This window comes from Trichechus manatus, unplaced genomic scaffold, assembly GCF_000243295.1.
Source record: "Trichechus manatus latirostris isolate Lorelei unplaced genomic scaffold, TriManLat1.0 scaffold00195, whole genome shotgun sequence".
In the NCBI taxonomy this organism is placed as follows: Eukaryota; Metazoa; Chordata; class Mammalia; order Sirenia; family Trichechidae; genus Trichechus; species Trichechus manatus.
Window position 1 is genome coordinate 2,633,363 of NW_004444131.1, and position 23,488 is coordinate 2,656,850.

Genomic DNA, 23,488 nt, shown 5'->3' on the forward strand with positions numbered 1-23,488 from the left:
TAGACCAATGGGACAGAATTGAGAATCCAGACATAAATTCATCCACCTATGAGCAGCTGATATTTGACAAAGGCCCAAAGTCCGTTAACTGGGGAAAAGACAGTCTCTTTAACAAATAGTGCTGGCATAACTGGATATCCATCTGCAAAAAAAGAAACAAGACCCATACCTCACACCATGTACAAAAATGAACTCAAAATGAATCAAAGACCTAAAAATAAAATTGAAAACGATAAAGATCATGGAAGAAAAAATAGGGACAATGCCAGGAGCCTTAATACGTGGCATAAACAGAATACAAACCATAAGTAACAATGCACAAGCACCAGAAAAGAGACTAGATAACTGGGAGCTCCTAAAAATCAAACACTTAGGCTCATCAAAAGACTTCACCAAAGAGTCAAAGACAACCTATAGATTGGGAAAAAAAATTTGGCTATGACAAATCCGATGAGCGTCTAATCTCTAAAATCTACAAGATACTGCAAAACCTCAACAACAAAAAGACAAATAACCCAGTTAAAAAATGGGCAAAGGATATGAACAGGCACTTCGCCTAAGAAGACATTCAGGTGGCTAACAGACACATGAAGAAGTGCTCAGGATCAGTAGCCATTAAAGAAATGCAAATCAAAAAACTACAATGAAATACCATCTCACCCCAACAAGGCTAGCATTAATCCAAAAAACACAAAATAATAAATGCTGGAGAGGCTGCAGAGAGACTGGAACACTTAGACACTGTTGGTGGGAATCTAAAATGATACAACCACTTTAGAAATCGATTTGGTGCTTCCTTAAAAAGCTAGAAATAGAAGTACCATACAATCCAGCTATCTTGCTCCTTGGAATATATCCTAGAGAAATAAGAGCCATCATACAAATAGATACATGCACACCCATGTTCACTGCAGCACTGCTCACGATAGCAAAAAGATGTAAACAACCTAGGTGCCCATCAACGGACGAATGGATAAACAAATTATGGTATTCACACAATGGAATACTATACAACGATGAAGAACAATGAAGCCGTGAAACATCTTTTAACGTGGAGGTATCTGGAGGGCATTAGGCTGAATGAATTTAGTCAGTAACAGAAATACAAATATTGTATAAGATCACTGTTATAAGAACTCAAGAAAAGGTTTAAACACAGAAGAAAACATTCTTTGATGGGGAGGGAGGGAGAGGGTTATTCACTAACTAGATAGTAGACAAGAATTGTCTTAGGTGAAGGAAAGGACAGCACACACTACAGGGGAAGTCAGCACAATGGGACTAAACCAAAGCTAAGAAGTTTCCTGAATACAATCAAACACTTTGAGGGACAGAGTAGCAGGGGCTGGGGTCTGGGGACCATGCTTTCAGGGGACTTGCAGGTCAATTGGCATAACAAAGTTTATTAAGAATGTGTTCTACATCCTACTTTGGTGAGTGGCGTCTGGGGTCTTAAAAGCTAGCAAGCAGCAATCTAAGATGCATCAATTGGTCCCATCCACCTGGAGTAAAGGAGAATGAAGGACACCAAAGATACAAGGAAGGTATTAGCCCAAGAGACAGAAAGGGCCACATAAACCAGAGACTGCATCATCTTGAGACCAGAAGAATTAGATGATGCCTGGCTACCACCAATGACCACCCTGACAGGGAATACAACAGAGAGTCCCTGAAGGAGCAGGAGAAAGGTGGGGTGCAGAACTCAAATTCTAGCAAAAAGACCAGACTTAATCGTCTGACTGAGACTGGAGGAACCACAGAAACGGTGGCCCTCGGACTCTCTGTCAACCCAGAACTAAAATAATTCCCAAGGTCAACTCTTCAAAGATTGGACTGGACTATGGGACATAAAATGATACTTATGAAGAGTGTGCTTCTTAGCTCAAGTTGATACATGAGACTAAATGGGCAGCTTCTGTCCGGAGGTGAGATGAGAAGGCAGAGAGAGTCAGGAGCTCGTTGAATGGACACTGGAAATCAGGGGTGGAGAGAAAGAGTGTGCTGTCACAGTATAGGGAGAGCAATTAGGGTCACATACAATGTATGTATAAATTTTTGTATGAGAAACTAACCCGAAATATAAACTTTCACTTAAACTACAACAATAAATAAAAAAGAACAAAAATAAAGAAGGGAAAAAAAATGGTAATCTAAACACTATTGATCATTCATCTGAGTTGCTGGATACACTTAAAATTTCAAAGTATCCTTTGTTTAAACATACTTTCTAATTAAGATTTTATACTATTTTCTCTATTCAGAATGACATTCCCAATCAATCCAACCACAGAGTTTTAATCAGGATTTATGCCAATTCAGAAAATCCCCTTGATTCATGAATTTAGTATTCATCATTTCATTTGAATAGTCTACAGCTTTTGTTAAGATTTGGGCTCAGTAGCCTTTAGCTCTTTGTTCGCTCCGTCCTCAGCCAGGAAAGGTTAGTATCACCTGAGCCTGGGCCAGGCAGGGAGAAGCTCAGTTAAAACAAAAGTAATAGAGAAATGCCAACTCAGGTTAAGGTTAGTTTCTTGTGCAGTATTTGCTGAACTTAAACTTACAGTTTGTTGAGAAGTTAAAACTGAAAGAGCCCCTCCATCACCCCTACTACCCTACCAAAAAGAATCAACCACCATAAAACCCGTTGCAGTCAAGTTAATTTTGACTCATAGCGACCCTAAAGGACAGAGTAGAACTGTCCCATAGGGTTTCCAAGGCTGTAATCTTTAAAGAGTGGACTGCCATATCTTTCTCCTGCCGAGCAGCTGGCGGGTTCAAATCACCGACCTTCTGGTTAGCAGCTGACCTCTTAATCATCGTACAACCAGGGCTCCTTAAAAAGAATCAATTTAGAGACAATTACCTGGTCTCAAAGTATTCTGTTTCAGGAAAAAAAATTTTCAAAACTCTGTATTCCTAAGAACTCAATCAGACAGCCCCTATGTAGTCTATAGGGTAGAACTAATAATGAAAGGCATACACTGATACAGAAAATTCAGTTTTAAAAATATCTGAGTTTCACAGGAATTACGCATATATTAATATACAGTTACCTGCTAATATTTATTGAGTCCCTTTTATGTAATATTCAAATGCATATTCAAATAATTATTGCATGTCCATAGAATACTTGAGTTATGAATAAGGGCTATTTATTTTCTGTTCTGTAACAATATAAAAAGTTCAGAATTTTCTTGTTCCTACATACACACACCTCTGTCAGTGGAAGAAGTCAAGAATACCCCAACCACTTCCCTGACTGGAAAAGACAACAACTATCTTTTTTACATCAACTATTGTTTCTCTTTAAATTACACAAAATCAACCAATGGGGGAAAAATAGAAAGAAAGCAATGAAGCAACAAATAGAGAATAATCAAATAGTTATCTATATTTAGGCTTAGGGTGCCATAGGAAACCTCTAGAACATCTAGAAAGTTAATTTAAAGATGGATTTTGGATTCTGGTCTTGATAAAGTCTCCCAAGACGCTGAAAATGCACCTCACAACAGGGCTCTACATAAATCCTCATGAATTTATATTAATAGTTGATTTATATTCCATCCTTACACAGGAGCTAGAAAGAAAATAAAGCCAATCTAACACCACCAAATATCAATGAGATTGTTACTTGAATCCACTGGTTTGGCCTGTCTAAGGGACAGGAGAACCAGGCAGTTGGGTCAAAATAAAAAGACAAGTTATCCTGCCAAGCTGCATGTAAAGCAGAGTTTTTGAGCTTCTCTTTGATGCTAAAATAAAATGAAATACGAAACAACTCAAGGAGATTCTGACCACAGTGTGGCCAGCTCATCATCAAAGACCTAGGAGCACAGTGTCCTGCACAAGAAAAGACATTAAAGTAAACCCAAACACACACTGTTGGAGGGTGATAACTTGCCTGATCACCACTGCAGAGTAGAATGGTTTTCTTTCATCCCCATATTTCTGCAGAATATTTAAACTTTCTCTAAGGCTAAAATAAATATATAAATAAATAACCCTCCATTTCACATTACTTCTAGAAACAAACTGTGGTTTCGGGCAATGTTAATCAACAAAAAGAATTAAACAAGAAGTCTTTAAAATTAGCCGTGACCTTATTTATGGCTTCATTACTTTCAAGATTTCATTTGTTGGGTTGTTTATGTCACCTCAGCCTTTAAATTAATTGCTGTATCTCTAACTATATTAGAACAGCTTAATGGATGGTGATTGCTTGTTTTACTGACCAAAATTTAACATTTGCAGAAATTGTAACACCAGACAGCCACTTAAATTCACCCATGTATTACATGAAGTTGTGTTTATACTTCCGGATTGATCTTTTAACAGGAAAATATAATGTTTTGGTCCAATATGGTACAATTTGATATAACTAGCGGTGAGGCTGGAAAGGGAAGTCTTAGAGGCCCATAAACATCAGGTGAGGAGCTTAGGGTTTATCTTGGAGACACCCAATAAGAAGCCAAAGAATAATTTTAAGTAAGAGAATGACATGGTTAAATTTTTATTTTAGATTGAAAATTCTGGGTATTGGGTAAAGTAGGGAGGGGTTTGAGGAGAACAAAACTGGGGGCAGGAAGAGAAGGCTATTACCAGAATTCATGTGCAGTAGTATAGAAGCACTAGAAAAGAACATCATGTTTGGCAAGACAGAAGGTCAGAGAAAACGAGGGAAACCTCCATGAGATGGATTGACACAACAGCTGCAACAATGGGCTCAAACACACCAACAATTGTGAGGATGGCGCAGGACTGGACAAAGTTTCGTTCACTTATACATAAGGTCGCCATGAGTCAGAGCCAACTTGATGGCAACTAACAACAATAATAGTATGTTGTTGTGTGCCTCTAAGTCGATTCCGACTCATAGAGACCCTACAGGACAGAGTAGAACTGCCCCATAGGATTGCCTAGGCTGTAATCTTTATGAAAGCAGGCTGCCACATCTTTCTCTTGCAGAGCAACTGGTGGGTTTCCAACCACTGGCCTCTCAGTTAGCAGCTGAGTACTTAACTATCACTCCACCAGGGCTCCTTGATAACAGAAAGAGAGGAAGAATCTGGAGTGATTTAGAATGTAAAAATTAGTAAGTCTTTGCCACTGACTGGCTAGGGTGTGGGGTGGGGGGAGTGCAGTGTAAAAGAAAGCTTTCTAACTTGAGTCTATGTATGCGTGGTGATACCATTAACTGAGATTAGACTTACGAAAGTCGGAGAGGGTTCAGAATGAAAAATAAACTCATTTTTGGATAGTTTGGGTTTGAGGTGCCTCAGAGACACAAGAAGAATGCAGTCCCAGCTGGTGGTTAGCTACAAGAATCTGGGCTCTAAGGAGAGGGATGGGCTAATGTAGATGAGGCATCACCAGGGCCTGCTAAAGCCTTAAACTAGAAGAACACATAGAGAATAGCAGTGATTCATAGATAGATCCCTGGGGAACCCAAAATTTAGAGGATAAGTAGAAGAGAACCCCCAAAGAGACAGTTAAGGACTAGTCAGAAAGGAAAGGTGAACCAGGAGACAGTAATACCACAGAACCAAAAGAACAAAGAGTTTCATCAATGCCACAGAGTGATCCAAGATGAGGATTGAGAATGGTTTATTGGATCAGAATTTAGGAGGCCGTCGCTGTCCTTTGTGAAGGCAGTTTCAGTGAAATTGTGATTTTAAGGATGTGTTACATAGCATATGGTATGTATTTGTTTCCTACTGCTGTAACAAATCACCACAAACTTAGTGAGTTGAAACAACAAAAATTTACTTTCTTATCGTTCTGGAGGTTAAAAGTCTGATATGGGTCTCACTGGGCTGAAATCACCGTGTTGACAGGGCTGTATTTTGGAGAATCTGTTTCCTTGCCTTGACCAATTTCTAGACGCCACTGCATTCCATGGCCCATGGCCCCTCCCTCTGTTTTCAAAGCCAGCAGCATAGCATCTTCATATTTGACTCTCCTGCCTCCCTCTTTCCTTATCAGGACTTTCTAATTACCCTGGGCTCACTCACATAATCCAGGATCATCTCCTTCCTCATCTCAAGATTCTTAATCACACCTGCAAAGTCTCTTTTGTCATGTGAGGTAACATGCTGACAGACTCCAGGGGTTAGGACATGGATATCCTTGCTGTTGTTGTTGTTGCCATTGAACCAGCTCCAACTCATGGCCCAGTCCTGTGCCATCTTCATGATCACTGGTAAGTCTGAGTCTATGGCTGTGGCTATTGTGTCAACCCATCTCAGTGAGAGGGTTTCCTGCATTTTTGCTGACCCTCTACTTTATCAAACATGTCATTTTCTAGCAATTAGTCTTTCCTGATGACATCTCTAAAGCCAGTGAGCCAAACTCTTGCCACCTCACTTCCTCTAAGGCTGATTTGTTGGTTCTTTTGGCAGTCCACAGTGTACTCAATATTCTTTGCCAACACCACAATTTGCATGCATCAATTCTTCTTCTTCTTTTTTTTTTTTTCATAGTCCAACTTTCTACTGCATATGAGGTCACTGAAATGACTATGGCTTGGATCAAGCACACCTTTGTCATCAAAGTGATATCTTTGTTTTTTGGAAAACTTTGGGGGCCATTATTCTGCTTACATAGAGTGAACTAGATGTGAGAGAGCAGATACAGCAGTGTATACCAAATCTAGATTAATCTCTCAAGAAGTTTGAATCACTATATTATTAGGCAAATAACACACACCTTCTATGGTTGTTTGCCAACTGCTCCCTCCCCACCACAAGGTATTTTTGTAAGCTCCACTATGCCAATTTTTTTTTTTTTTTTACAGCAACATGTAAAAAAAAAAATTGGCATAGTAGCACTTATGAAAATACCTTGTAAGGGAAGGGAGAGGCTGGCAAACAAACGTAGAAGGCATGTGTTATTTGTATAAAAATACAGTAAAAATGAAGAGGAAAAATGGGGCAGAAAATAGTAGCTATAGGGTGAAATGATTAAAGAAAAAAGGAGCACTATAAAGACTGGAGCATGTTCACAAGCTAAATGGAAGTACCAGGAGAGAAGTGCCAGGAAGTGCCAAAGCATGGATGTGAGAGGGGATAACTTCCAGGCCCCTTGAAGGGGAAGGTGTGGGATCCAGAACACTGTCCACAGAGCTGACCTGGAAGGAGAAAGCTAGTCCTCAGCAGGTGAGGAGAGGGAATTGGCAAAGGTGCAGACATAGCTGAATTCTAGGTTTGAGCTGAGGGGTGTGTTGAAGAGAGCAACAAAGTTGGGAACACTTGCTGAAGTGAGTGGAGAAGGAGCTGGCCAAGGTCAGATACAGACAGCGAAGGGCCCTGAGATGGGAGCCCGAATGGAAGCACATTAATCAGCAAGGCTACCAACTTGCAAAACTCAAATCACAACGAGGCTTACTACCTTCAAGAATTCGTTTCTCACATTCTAAGAACAGCAGAGATTAATAATACTAAGTGAATAAATAAAGGGGTATTTGATTTCTTGAATACCATATACAACTTTGTTATATGACCCAACGTTTTTAAGAGAGCAATGTTTAATAACTGCCTGTATCTAAAAAAACTAGTTTTGTTCTGTTTGCCAGACTTCCTTTTGACACAACTGAATTCCAGTTTTAATGGGGGAAAAACAAGTTCACAAAGGTCTTTTCTTTTGAAATTGGCATTTTCTCTTTAGTAGTAAAATGCATGCAAAAAGCGTATGATTATGGTATTTATGTTTCCATTAAGGTGGCCTCAGTAAGCTGGGGGAGTCTACTCTACTATTTTCCTGCTATTTAGATTTATAGCAGCACAGTACCTATTTTATTTCAATTATATTGGAGGACAATGCACTCTTGGTGGCAAATGATTGCTTGGTGACAGAAAATGTCCATTAGAGCTGTCTTTCTGTAGAGCTTTTTACTACAGATTCTGATACCTAGATGTAAAAATACGAATTGCATGGTGTCCTCTGGTAAATTATATATATATGATTGATTGGCATTTCATCACTCCTTGGTTAGAATTCAAAGCATAGGAAACTTCCTAAATTGGAATTCTTTAACTCAGCATGAAAAGAAACATGTTAGTGTCAAGAAATAGTGAAAAGAATAAAGTTTGGGAACATCACACCTGCAGGCTGACCTTTTAAATAAAATAGTTATTTTATCATATGTAAACAATGGGCATTTATGAATGTCAAGATAAAGCTGTGACCAATATGGAAATTATAAATTATTTCAGAGCTTCACTGTTAACAGACCTTAATAAACTAATTCACATAGGACTTCCTTTTTTTTTTCCCCCATTAGCCCAAGAGGAGTGTTTTCCACAATCCGTCCATTTGTTGTATTGTGGTGGTTTGTGTGTTGCTCTGTTGCTGGAAGCTATGCCACCAGTATTTCAAATACCAGCAGGGTCACCCATGGCGGAGAGGTTTTAGCAGAGCATCCAGACTAAGACAGGCTAGGAAGAAAGGCCTGGTGATCTATAGTTGAAAATTAACCAGTGAAAACCCTATGGATCACAGCAGAATACTGTCTGACACAGTGCTGGAAGATGAGCCCTCTAGGTTGAAAGGCAAACACACCAAAGATCATGAAGATGATGCAGGACTGGGCAATGTTTCATTCTGCTGTACAGAAGGTCACCATGAGTGTTTTCGAAAGTGTGGATGGTTCAGTTGCAACAAAATCATCTGAGGTGCTGGTTAAAAATGTGGATTCTTAGCCACCAGTCAGGTCTACTGAATCAGAATATCTTTGATGGAGGCCAGGAAATCTGCACTGTGAAAACCATCCCATGCTCTATTATACATGCTAAAATAAAATCAAAATACTGTTCTACAATGCAGCTTACTACACTTCTTAAGATCACAATGGTAAAAATCCCTGCATCTCCCTGCTGCATTCCCACCCCTCCCCATCTCCCCCATCTCCAGAAGATACCAAAAAATCAAACCCACTGCTACCGAGTCAATTCCAACTCATAGTGATCCCATAGGGTTTCTGCGGCTGTAAATCTCTACAGAAGACTGCCACATCTTCCTCCTGTGGAGTTGCTGGTGGTTTCGAACTGCCAACCTTTTGGTTAGCAGTCGATCGCTTTAACCACTGCACCACCAGGGCTCCTTTCCAGAAGATAACTCGATGCAAATAGAAATGCCAAAATTTTCCACAAGGTTTGAGAAATTCAAGTCTTCATATCTCCAAGGAGCATGGCAAGCTTGGAATCAGCCAGAATTTCATGAAAGTAGTTCATGAAGAACTTTAAACTGTCAAAGGACAGACTGATATTAATTCAGAGATCATGTTTTCACACCACTATCGCCCATCCACTCTAGCACTTATTTTTAATCCAGGTAGCTATTCTATACATTTATAGAGTAGAATTTGTAGAAGCAATCTGAAATGACTCATACTGAACTCAACAAGCCCTGATTTAGAGGGAAACTGTTCACAATATGATATGATTTATGGAGAAAACTATTTAATAATTGAGGTGGTATCAGCAGAATTGCATCCCCATGCTTTAATATCTATGTTAAATATAAGGAATAAAACTTATCTTTATTCATTTCAATTTTTTCTTTGATTCTCTCTATATTAATGTGGGGACACTGTACTTTCCTGAGTAAAAGCCCATTTCCTAAGTATCAACAGCAACAGCAAATGCTTCAGTAGTGTTTACTGTGGACCAGGCACAGTGTTGACTACTTTTTATGTATTAGCAGATTTAAACATCCCGAAGTATTATTATGATCCTCATTTTACAGATGAGGAAAACGAAGCACAGGATATACACAGCTGATGGCGGAAGAGCCAGAATCAACTCAGACAGCCTGGTTCCATAGTTCATTGTCTCTTACACGTTACGTTCCATTGCCTTTTACATCATAGCAGGATTGTAGTTAGAGGCAGGAGCTGCAGAGTGAGAGCAGTCTATCAAAGACATACCACTGGACATTTGATTGATAACATTTCTTTAAATAGAGGCTTAATAACATGAAAGGCAGAAGAGCTAATTGAGCAACACTGGAGAATTTTGCCCATTATATATTTTCACCAAATACTGTGGAAATGATTTGACCAGGGGATAGTTTTCCAATAAGCAGACAGTCTTTATCAAAAGAGGATGATTCCCTTCAGGCTCTTCTGTGCATAATTCCTTGGACTCAGAATGCTGTCTGGCTCCATGAAACAGACACCGGACAGAAGGTGACAAACAAGTCAGGGGCTAACTTTCCACAGGTGACAAGGAGTCCAGGTGGACAGCTGCTCAAGGGATTAGGCAGCTGCCCTCTCTCTATATGTGATTTTCATCCTTAGCATTGTAAGATAGCCCTACCATAGCTGTCAAGTCAATTCTGACTCATAGGGACCCTGCCTGGGAGCACTGCATCCCAATTCTGGGCAGGGAGAAGGGGAAGTGATAGAGGGTAAAATCTGAGCCTACCCCATTTTAATCAGGGGGGAAAAAAAGTTTTGCAGGAAGCCCCATCCAGTAGATTCACATCTAGCACACTAGTCAGAACAACGTCCCATGCTCTTCTTACTGCAAGGGAGCCTGGGGAATTGAAATTTTTATATGCACGTACTGCCAGTCTGAGAAAAACTGGGATTCTGTTAAGAAAGAAAGAAGAGAAGAAGAGATTTTGGTAAGGCAACTAGCAGTGCCTTCCCAGTTGGGGAGAACTATGGAACCACAGATAGCACTGTACCGACTGAGGTATGCCCGCCAGTTGAAGATGCAGCAACCAAATAGGAAACACACCATCGTCCAAACAAACACAAGACTATCAATCACTGACAACGGCTAAGCTTTCGGATAAGGATTTTAAAGTACTTTGAGGTCCCTGGTTATGAGCAGGATAAAAAATAAGTATATCAACATTTTCTGTGAGTTAATGCCTTGTTTTTCACATAAAGCAGAAGGGCATGGCCTACTTCTCTTTAGCAGCAATCCAAGATAAGAACATCAGAATGCTACCAAGGATATTAAATAGTTATATATTAAATAGTGTAAAAACACCACTTTGACCAAAGCATACAATACTTCATTTGCCAATCAAATTGGACAGGTATGGAAATATTCCTAGACATAGTAAGATGCTACCTTATAAAAGAGCATTTCATAAATAATATGTGGAAATTGAGGAAGTATTCCATCCTCACATCAAATTCACAGCATTTAATACATTATCCCTGGAGTTGCCATGTGATGCTCTCAGGTCCACATTTCTGACTATAAGATCAATCAAAATGATTAAGCAGTAAAATTTGGAATACTGCTTTCTTAGTGAACAATGAAAATCCCAGGAGAGCTGCCCTGCTCATACTCTTATAAAATCAAAAAAACTGAATAATAAAATTCAGTGGACACCAAGTCCATAATTTGGTGGAATTCAGTTGGTTGATAGGAACTTCTTTATTGTCTATATTTTTTTCAAACAGCAAATACACTCTGAGAAGTTTCAAATTTTGTGTTCCCATTTGAAAGATTATGTTTTTAAAGCATTAATAAAAGCATATTCTGGATCATCTTACAGGTGAGTTGAATTTCATTGTCTGAGTTTAAGGTTACAGATATGAAACCACCAAGACCTACTTTCAAGCCAGTGCTAATACAAGTGACTCGGACTTCATGCATAAATGGTGCATCTATGCCATGTGCAGATCAAATGTCACCATACATGGGCATGCAAAGGATCTGCAAGAGTGTTACTGAGAAAGTGATGGGAGAACTGAGTCAGTGCTGGGCTCAGGGGGCAGGGAAACACTTGGATGATCCTGCAATGTTGCAGCCACCACCATATTCATGATTTGTGCAAGAGTTTGGATTTAGACAAAAACATTATTGGCCACATTAAATTAATGTTGTTCATTTGAGTGTAATAGTTTTGCCATTTTGTTTGTATTTAATTTGTAAAGATGTTTGGTTTTATAGTTGTATAATGGCCATAAACAGAAGGAGTGCAGTCCTATTTTATTTTTATACATATTTAAGTAACATTATAATCAAAACAATTTAATTCAGTAGTGTAGTATCAAGAGATTGTATTTCCTTAAAAAAAAAAGAAAGAAAGAAAAGAATCTCTCCTCTACTCCTGTCTGAGAAGCACTTTTCTACAGCTTTCTCAGTGATAGGAGAAGACAATGGAGGTGATACCATTATTTCCAAACCAAAGTCACATTCAATTACAGGTAGGTGAAGGAGTACTATAAAGGTGAAATAATTCCCCAATTTTTGTATTGGTAACACCACCCATAGTTTAATGAATATCTTCTTCTTTGCAAAAATAATAATAATGAAAAACTAAACTTTAAGTTTCTGAGTCTTTTTTTAAAGTAATATCTCACTTGGTTGGAAGCATCTCAGAAATTCTCTAGTCCAACCATCCTCTCGGGACACAACTGCAGAAAGGGTTATAATCACTGACATTTAGCTGTCAAAGAGCTTGAGTGTGCTTGAGTGAGATGAAGGGGTTGTGAATACAGAAATGCCTAAGATATGACTGTGAGTTGCTTCCTGCTTGATGTGACTCGTCCTCATGATCAAAGTCTCCTCTGGCATTTTGCTGTGTGGGTTTTTGAAGGAAACTGGTTAGGAGGCAGAGTGTCACCTTGAAGTCAGCTTGGGGCAGAGCAGAGAGTGCAGGCAGGGATGCTGGACCTCAGAAGGAGAGGGGGCTGAGAGAATGTAAGCCATTTTGAAAATGGATGGAAATCTTCGGGATACATTTAGACACTTGTAGGGCACTGAAATGTGTCCCTGCGTTGCACAAATGGTTAAGCGCTCAGCAACTAATGAAAGGTTGGAGGTTTGAATCCACCCAGAGGCACTTCTGAAGAAGGGCCTGGTGATCTGCTTCTGAAAGTTCACATTTTGAAAACCCTATGGAGCACAGTTCTACTGCGCACACATGGGGTCTCCATGAGTCGGAATCAACAATGACAACAGGTTTGGTTTGGTTTGGTTTAGGGCACTGAAATGAGGCCACTATTTCTGGACCTCAGGAGCCGGGGAGGTCCCTTCTGACTCCTGTCTCTGATGTCAGGTGGGACTTTTGGCTCTATGAATAACCAATACAAGCACATCTACTATTTTTTAGATTTTCAAACTGGATGTCGAAGGTGCTGAAAATGATGAATATTTCTAACAATAATCAACAACATTTTAATGGATTTTTCCCAGTTTCTCTAAAAGTTCTTAGCTGGCAGTACCAGTGTCTTTTTTCATAAGAAACCACTTTTTTTTTCTTTTTTCTTTTATTGTTGTACTTTAAGTGAGAGTTTACAATTCAAGCTAGTCTCTCATACAAAAATTTATACACACATTGTTATGTTACCCTAGTTGCTCTCCCTATACTGTGACAGCACACTTCTCCTTTCTAACCCTGATTTCCCGTGACCATTCAAACAGCTCCTGACCCTCTCTGCCTTCTCATCTCACCTCCAGACAGGAGCTGCCCATTTAGTCTCATGTATCTACTTGAGCTAAGAAGCACACTCATCATGAGTATAATTTTATGTCCCATAGTCCAGTCTAATCTTTGTCTGAAGAGTTGGCCTCGGGAACGGTTTTAGTTCGGGGTTGACAGAGAGTCCAGGGGCCATGCTTTCCAGGGTTCCTCCAGTCTCAGTTAGACCATTAAGTCTGGTCTTTTTACTAGAATTTGACTTCTGCACCTCACTTTTCTCCTGCTCCAGCTGGGACTCTCTGCTGTGTTCCCTGTCAGGGTGGTCACTGGTGATAGTTGGGCACCATCTAGTTCTTCTAGTCTCAGGCTGATGCAGTATCTGGTTTATGTGACCCTTTTGTCTCTTGGGCTAATACTTTCCTTGTGTCTTTGGTGTTCTTCATTCTCCTTTACTCCAGGTGGTTGGGACCAATTGATGCATCTTAGACAGCTGCTTACTGCTTTTAAGACCCCAGACGCCACTCACCAAAGTAGGATGCAGAACACATTCTTAATAAACTTTGTTATGCCAGTTGCCCTAGATGCCCCCTGAAACCATGGTCCCCAGACCCCTGCCCTTGCTACTCCATCCCTTGAAGTGTTTGGTTGTATTCAGGAAACTTCTTAGCTTTGGTTTAGTCCAGTTGTGCTGACTTCCCCTGTAGTGTGTGCTGTCCTTCCCTTCACCTAAGATAATTCTTGTCTACTACCTAGTTAGTGAATAACCCTCTACCTCCCTCCCCACCCTCGTAACCATCAAAGAATGTTTTCTTCCGTGTTTCAACCTTTTCTTGAGTTCTTGTTAATAGTGGTCTTATACAATGTTTGTCCTTTTGCGACTGATTAAATTCACTCAGCATAATGCCTTCCAGATTCCTCCATGTTATGTTTCACAGATTCATTGAGAAACCACTTTTGATGGGATACTCATGGCCTTCAAATGCTGCTTCACCTTATATAAGCAGCTTTCAACAGTACAGCAGAAACCAAATAACAAAGACACTTTTTAAGAAAATGTCACTGTCACTGATAAAAAAACCTTATCGTTTTAATCTTGACACATCTTCGTTAATAAGCACTGTGAATCTTCTAGGGGATCACACCAAAGGGTTCTAAATAAACCTTACACCTCTTATGTTAACTTATATTACCTACTCATTACAGTCAACATCAAACAGGTTTTCATAAAACTATAAAGAAAACCTAAAACCCAAATAAAGGAGACAACAGAAGAAAAATCAGACTAGAGTCTTCCTTTAAAATCTGCTTCTGCATTTACTATTCTTTAAAATGCTTCCTTCTGGGTTTGCCTGAGGGTTATCTGTTGCATTTGCAAACCTCTATTAAAAATAGCTGGAGTACCTAAAATATAAACTGCTTTCAAAATGTAGCAGACGAATAGCACATAGATGTTACAGATGATGTAATTTCAGTACATCTCTAGTTTGGAAGGGATCGCAAATTGTAGGCCTTAGGAGCAGTGGCAACAGCACTGGACCTGGAAACTTGTGAGAAATGCAAATCGTCGGGCTCCACCCCAGACCTAAATCAACTGTTCTGGGGAGGGTCCAGCAGCCTGTGTTTTTATAAGTACTCCAGATGACTCTGATACATGCTAAAGCTTGAGAACTACTCGCTTTGAGCAAAATCTGTGATTTCAAAGTTCAAAGCCCAGTTCCCACACAGAAAAACGATTATAAGAAACCTTCAAAAGAAGTGATGTGATCAGAGTATTGTTCATGACAGTAAAATCCACATGTTTGAAACAAAAGAAAATGAGGATTGTTTTCTTCGTGAACCAAACTCTACATGGTGTTTGAATTTATAAATAGTGTTTGAATATAGAAATACTTACTAAGAGATCTGTTTTCAAACTGATTCAGTTAAAATTTGAAAAAAATATAGAGTCATTACAATACAGTCAACCTCACACTCCTTTGTGCTATAACAATACACATAATTCAGATCTGAGGTCTGTGGTTGTTACCGTGCTTTTTGAAGACTAGCTAGACTATACATCTTGTCTACTAATTCTTTAATAATACAAAATTATTCCACCAGGAAAAAAAGAAATGTGGCCTTTAAAAACCATAATTGAAATAATCATGTCACTCCCCGTCTGTTTAATTACAAGTAGACTCTCCTAGCCTTCTAGCGTTAAAAGGAAATATCGCGTAAGTAGGAGAGCCATAGCTTCAAGTTTGCTTTTTATTTGAATTATAAACTAACTAAACGTGGATTCCCAGATCTAACGTCGCTTTAAGAACAAGATGAACTATGTTGGAATTGTTAGAAAAATATCAAAACTTCTGCTGTTCCTCCCACTGGGCTTCCATTTACATAAACTCAGTACTTTGACGCAAAGACTTTTTAAAAAGCCATTAATAAAAGACAGTCTGGTTTGAGGACTGATGAACAATCTACTTACCCCCATGTCAAAAACTATAGAAAACGTTGACTTGGAAGCAATTCCTTGATTGCCCCTGGAGCCTACCTGTCTACAGCTGAAGGTTTGGAATTCCGGGGCTTCTTCACTTGGGCATACAAAGCATCCATCAGATGCCCTTCTCTTGGGCTCTGGGGTCTGGCCATGGAACCTTCATATGAAGGCATTCCCCCAAACATCAAATCATCTTCACAGCCAAAGGTCCGATGAAAGTCTTGGATTTCAGCATAGTCCCGCTCTCGAGCTTGCCGCTCTCTAAATTCTCGAGTTTTGGCTTGAATCCTGCAAAATTAGGACAAAGCTGAAAAAACAGAAACTATCTCTTTTCTAAGAATTGCGCTTAGAAACATTTATCAAAATATGTTATAAAATACATTTTATTTCATGCAGTTATAGGAAGATGAGCGGTATGAGACTTCAGTTACACTCAGATTGTCAAGGTAATATCAAGGTTGCTCAAACAATCACTTCAGATAGCTTTCGCTCATGTCAATAAGATGCAGTCATAATTCAAATCTTAAATTTAAAATTTCACGTATTAACTAGCTTTAAAGAATCACCAGGGAAGGCTGCACAACACTGTAAATGTAATTAATGCCACTGAATTGTACACTTCGAAATGGTTAAAATGGCAAATTTTATGTTACATATAGTTCACCACAATTAAAAAAACAAAAATGTTTTTAAATGACCAGGAACACACGGTGTTATGGATTGAATTGTGTCCCCCTGAAAGATATATTGTGGTTCTAACTCCTATACCTGTGAATGTGACCTTGCTTAGAGAAATAGGGTTTTTCCTTTGTTATCAGTTGGGTCAAATGAGGTCATACTGAAGTAAGGGTGGGTCATTCTCCTAATTCCTTCTGAGTGGTGTCTTATGCAAAGGAGTGGCACACGGGGGAAGTGAGATGCCACGTGATGATGGAGGGAGACGCAGCCATAAGCAGCAAAGAAACACCAAGAATTGCTAGCAGTCACCAGAAACTAGGAGAAAGGCCCCCAGAAGGAAAGTTTTGTACTTCAAGCTTCCAGAAGTGTGAGAAAATAATTTCTGTTCTTTAAAGCCACCCACTAGGTGGAAACTAAGACACACAGTTTCAGGCATTCACTTGGATTTTACTCATGAATTTTTGTTAAGGCAACAAGAGGTTTGTAAAAAGTTACACACACATACATTAGATATAGGTATGTGTTTATAATTTATATCTCTTCCTCATTATAAATTAGCCATAAACACTCAAAATACTATGAAGCTTAAACATGAGTCTGCACAATAATTCATCATTAATGGTAAAAGGAGGCCTCAGTTTAACTACACCACATTTGATTTTGATGCCTACAGTACTGAGAAATCCTGAGACTAAGGACAAGAAGGCATCTATGCAATCAAATTCTAAAATAAAACTTGCTTGCATTACAACTAAGAAACAGACGTTAGATATTATTTTTACTGTAGGTATGTTTAAATATTTTACTAAGATTTTAAGCTACTTTGCTACAAAGTTCTCTTCAACTTATATTGATATATGACTTAAGTCTATCTGAGTTATCTAAAAGTAATTAAACAACCATTAATATAATTTTGGTGATTTTTGATGGAAATACACATACTTACAAATTTAAATATTTAAAAGCAGTGAAATCTTATTTATATGAAGTAATATCTCAGTTGACTTTAAAGTTTTATTGCAGTTATATGAACTTTCTTCATATTTGAAATAGACCTCTGTTAGTAAAAATGACAAACTGATTTAAATATAGACTCAAAAGAATCCAGAAAAACAAACAAACAAAAAACCAGACCCTGACAGTTCCAAAAGAAAAACACTACAGACCAATATCCCCCATGAAAATGGAAGCAAAAATCCTTAACAAAATGTTATTAAATATACTGTAGTAGTATACAAAAATAATTATACACCATGTTCAAGTGGGGTTTATTCCAGTGATACAAGCCTGGTTCAACTCTCAAAATTAATTAATTCAATCTACCATGTTAACAGGCGAAAGAAGAAGAGTCACACGATCTTATCAATTGATACAGAAAAAAGCATTTGAGAAAATTTAGCACCCATTCATGACAAAAATTCTCAGAAAACTACGAAGAAAGGGAGACTTCCTCAACTTTATAAAAAGCATCTATAAAAAACCTACAGCAAACATCATACATAATGGAGAATGACTGGATGTTTTTCACTAAGATCAGAAATAAGCCAAGGATGTCTGCTCTCACCGTTGTTATTCAACACAGTACTGGAAGTTCTAGATAATACAATAAAGCTAGCAAAAAATAAAAGACATATAGATTGTAAAGAAGAAATCAAACTTTCTTATTTGCAGATGACATGATGGTCTACACAGAAAATCCCAAAGAATTGTTAAAAAAAAAAAAAAACTCCTAAAAATAATAAGCAAGTTCAGCATGGTCACAGTATACAAGAAAAACATACAAAAATCCATTGTATTTCTACAGTGACAATGAATGTGTAGACACTGAAATTAAAAATATAATACCATTTGCAAGAGCTTAAAAAAATGAAGTGTAAAACTAACAAAGAATGTACAAGGTTTGCAGGCTGAAAACTACAAAATGTTGATAAAATAAGTCAAAGAACTCCAAATAGATAACACTGTGTTCATGGACTGGAAGACTCAACAGAGTAAAGGTGTCAATTCTCCCCAAAGTGATATATAGACTTAACACAATTCCTATCAAAATCCCAGCAAGATTTTTGTAGTTTTTCCTTTTGTTTGTTTCTTTCATTGTATTTTAGATGAAGTTTTACAGAATAGTTTCTCATTAAACAGTTAGTACACATATTCTTTTTTGACAATATGGTTAACAACCCCACGACATGTCAACACTGACCCTTCTCAACCTTGGGTTCCCTATTACCAGCTTTCCTGTACCCTCCTGCATTCTAGTCCTTGTCCCTGGACTGCTGTGCCCCATTAGTCTCATTCTGTTTTATAGGGCTGTCTAACCTCTGGCTGAACAGTGAACCTCAGGAGTGGCCTCATTACTGACCTAAAAGGGTGTCTGGGGGCCATACTCCCGGGGTTTCTCCAGTCTCTGTCAGGCCAGTAAGTCTGGCGTTTTTTTTGTGAGTCAGAATTTTGTTCTGCATTATTCTCCAACTCTGTCCAGGACCCTCCGTTGTGATTCCCGGTCAGAGCACTCAGTGGTGGTAGCCGGGCAACATTAGTTGTACTGGACTCAGTTTGGTGGAGGCCGTAGTAGCTGTGGTCCATTAGTCCTTTGGATCAATCTTTCCCTTGCATCTTGTTTTCTTCATTCTCCCTTGCTCCCGAAGGGGTGAGACCAGTGGAGTATCTTAGATAGCTGCTCACAGGCTTTTAAGACTACAGATGCTACCCACCAAGGTAGAATGCAGAACATTTTCTTTCTAAACCTTGTTATGCCAGTTGAGCTAGATGTTCTCCAAGACCATGATCCCCACAGCCCTCTGCCCAGCAATTCAGTCCCTCAGGGACTTTGGATTTGTCTATAGAGCTTCCATGACCTTTCCTTGTACAAGCTGTGCTGGTTTCCCCAGTACTGTGTACTGTCTTACCCTTCACCAAAGTTACCACTTATCTATTGTCTGTTTAGTATTCCCCCCCACCTCTCCCATCACTCGTAACTGACAAAGATTGTTTCTTTTTGTGTGTAAACTTTTTCATGAGTTTTTACAGTAGAAGTCTCATACAATATTTGTCCTTTTGTGATTGACTTATTTCACTCAGCATAATGTCCTCCAGTTTCATCCATGTTATGAGATGCTTCACAAATACATCATTGTTCTTTATCGTTGCATAATACTCTATTGGGTATATGTACCATAGCTTGTTTATCCATTCATCTGTTGGTGGGCATCTAGGTTGTTTCCATTTTTTGCTACTGTGAACAATACTGCAATGAACATTGATGTGCATACGTCTATTCGTGTGATGGCTCTTATTTCTCTAGGATATATTCCTAGGAGTGAGATTGCTGGATTGTATGGTATTTCTATTTCTAGTTTTCTAAGGAAGCGCCATATCGCTTTCCAAAATGGTTGTATCATTTTGCATTCCCACCAGCAGTGCATAAGAGTTCTAATCTCCCCGCAGCCTCTCCAACATTTGTTATTTCCAGTGTTTTTGATTCGTGCCAGGAATGCCAGGGTGAGATGGTATCTCATTGTGGCTTTAATTTGCATTTCTCTAATGGCTAATGATCCCCAGCCTTTCCTCATGTGTCTGTTGGCCATTTGAATGTCTTCTTTGGTGAAGTGTCTGTTCATTTCCTTTGCCCAGTTTTTAATTGGATTATTTATCTTTTTGTTGTAGAGGTGTTGGATTTTCTGGTAGACTGTAGAGATTAGACCTTCGTCTGATTTGTAACATCCAAAAATTTTTTCCCAGTCTGCAGGTTCTCTTGTTACTCTTTTGGTGAAGTCTTTGGATGAGCATAAGCGTTTAATTTTTAGAAGATCCCAGTTATCTAGCTTATCTTCTGGATACTGGGTGTTGTTGGTTATGGTTTGTATCCTGTTAATGACGTGTATTAGGGCCTCTAGCGTTGATCCTATTTTTTCTTCTATGAACTTTACAGTTTTTGGCTTTATATTTAGGTCTTTGATCCACTTTGAATTAGTTTTTGTATATGGTGTGAAGTATGGGTCCTGTTTCATTTTTTTGCAGATGTACATCCAGTTTTGCCAGCACCATTTGTTAAAAAGACTATCTTTTCCCCATTTGATGGACTTTGGGCCCTTGTCGAATATCAGGTGACTGTAGGTGGATGGATTTACATCAGGGTTCTCAATTCTGTTCCATTGGTCAATGTATCTGTCGTTATACCAGTACCAGGCTGTTTTGACCACCATAGCTGTATAGTAGGTTCTGAGATCAGGTAGTGCAAGTCCTCCTACTTTATTCTTCTTCTTCAATAGTGCTTTACCTATCTGGGGCTTCTTCCATTTCCATATAAAGTTAATGATTAGTTTTTCCATCTCTTTAAAGAATGTTGTTGGTACTTGGATCGGGATTGCACTGTATTTATAAATTGCTTTGGGTAGAATTGCCATTTTTACAATGTTGAGTCTACCTATTCATGAGCATGGTATGTTTTTCCATTTACATAGATCCCTTTGTGTTTCCTGCACTAGTGTTTGGTACTTTTCTTTATATAAGTCTTTTAGATCCCTGGTCAGATTTATTCCTAAGTATTTTATTTTTGAGGGGGGCTATTATAAATGATATTGTTTTCCTGACTTCTTTTTCATCATTCTCTTTATTGGTGTATAGGAAGCCAACTGATTTTTCTATGTTTATCCTATATCCTGCTACTCTGCTGAATCTTTCCATTAGTTCCAGTAGTTTTCTCGTGGACTCTTCAGAGTTTTCTATGTATACTATCATATCATCCACAAACACTGGCAGTTTAACTTTTTCATTACCAATTTGGATGCCCTTTATTTCTTTTTCTCACCTTATTGCTGTAGTTAGAACTTCCAGCAGAATGTTAAATAGGAGTGGTGCTAAAGGGCATCCTTGTCTTATTCCTGTTCTCAAGGGGAATGTTTTCAGCCTCTCTCCAATAAGTATGATGTTGGCCATTGGTTTTGCATAGATGCCCTTTATTATGTTGAGAAATTTCCCTTCTACATCTATTTTATTGAGAGTTTTTATCAGGAACGGGTGTTAGACTTTCTCCAATGCCTTTTCTGCATCAACTGAGATGATCATGTGGTTCTTTTCATTCCTTTTATTTATGTGGTGGATTACGTTGACTGATTTTCTAATGTTGAACCAATATCCTTGCATATCTGGTATGAATCCTACTTTATCATGGTATATTATTTTTTTGATATGATGCTGAATTCGACTAGGTGGAATTTTGTTAAGAAGTTTTGCATCTATATTCACAAGAGATACTCGTCTGTAATTTTCTTTTTTTGTGTAGTCTTTGCCTGGTTTTGGTATCAGGGTTATGCTGGCTTCATAGAATGAATTCAAGAGTGTCGCTTCCTTTTCTATGTTCTGAAATAGTTTGAGTAGTATTGGTATAATCTCTTCTCTGAATGTTTGGTAGAATTCTCCAATGAAGCCATCTGGGCCAGGGCTTTTTTTGTTGGGAGTTTTTTTTTATTACCTTTTCAATCTCTTCTCTTGTTACGGGCCTGTTCAGATTTTCAACATCATCTTGTGTTAGTTAGGGTAGGTAATGTGTTTCTAGAAATTTGTCCATTTCCTCTAGATTTTCAAAATTGTTGGAGTATAGTTTTTCATAGTACTCTGTTATGATCCTTTTTATTTCAGTTGGGTCTGTTGTAGCGTCCCCCATTTCATTCCTTATTTGGGTTATTTGCGTCCTCTCCTGTTTTTCTTTTGTCAGTCCGGCCAGTAATTTGTCGATTTTGTTAATTCTTTCAAAGAATCAGCTTTTGGTTCTGTTGATTCTTTCTATTGTTTTCCTATTCTCTATTTCTTTTATTTCTGCTCTGATCTTTATTATTTCCTTTCTTCTAGTGACTGTGCGCTTATTTTGCTGTTCTCTTTCTATTTGTTCCCGTTCTGTAGTTAATGTTTTGATTTTGTCCCTTTCTTCTTTTTTGATGTGTGCATCTATTGCTATAAATTGTCCTCTGTGGACTGCCTTTGCTGTGTCCCAAAGGTTTTGGTATGATGTGTTCTCATTCTCTTTTGATTCTAGGAATTTTTTTATTCCATTTCTGATTTCTTCTATTACCCAGTAGTTCGTAAGCAGGGTGTTATTCAGTTTCCATGTAATTGATTTTTTTTTCCTTGCTTTTCCTGTTGTTATTTTCTACCTTGATGGTGTTATGGTCAGAGAAGATACTTTGTATTATCTCAGTGTTTTGGATCTTGTTGAGGATTGCTCTGTGGTCTTTGATGTGGTCTATTCTGGAGAATGTTCCATGTGCATTGGAATAGAACGTGTACTTTGCAGCTGTTGGGTGGAGTATTCTACATGTGTCTAGGAGGTCAAGCTGGCTGTCCTTTAGGTCTTCTGTATCTTTGCTGAGTTTCTTTCTAGATGTTCTGTCGTTTACCGAGAGTGGTGTGTTGAAGTCTCCTACTATTATTGTGGAACTGTCAATTTCTCTTTTCAGTGCTGTTAGAGTTTATGTATTTTCAAACCCTGTCATTGGGTGCGTAGATGATTACTATGGTTATGTCTTCATGATGGATAGTCCCCTTAATCATTATATAGTGTCCTTCTTTGTCTTTTTTGATGGATTTTGTTTTAAAGTATTTTATTTGAGATTCGTATTGTCAGTCCTGCTCTTTTTTGGTAGCTGTTTGCTTGATATATATTTTTTCCATCCTTTGATGTTTAATAAATTTACTTCTTTGTTTCTAAGGTGTGTCTCTTTTAGACAGCATATTGCTGGATCTTATTTTTTAATCCATTCTGTCACTCTGCATCTCTTTATGGGTGCATTTAGGCCATTTACATTTAGTGTAATTATTGATAGGTCTGAGTTCATTGCTGTCATTTTGTAATGCTTTTTTTTGTGGTGGTGACATTTTCTTTGTTCTTCTTTCTCTCCTGTGCTGAATTCCTTTTGTTTGTGGATTTTTTTTCATTTCTTTTGTTTTTAT

General features: G+C 38.4%; 1 protein-coding gene across 8 annotated transcripts in view; it reads right to left on the bottom strand.

Annotated features, from left to right (window-relative positions):
- Positions 1–23,488, bottom strand: part of PARD3 (par-3 family cell polarity regulator) — a 651,375-nt gene that overhangs the window by 164,128 nt on the left and 463,759 nt on the right. For all 8 annotated transcript variants that reach the window (XM_023741946.1, XM_023741944.1, XM_023741942.1 and 5 more), the window contains one exon: positions 15,920–16,153. In XM_023741946.1, coding sequence (XP_023597714.1) covers positions 15,920–16,153 — 234 coding nt within the window. The remainder of the gene's footprint in view (positions 1–15,919; positions 16,154–23,488) is intronic.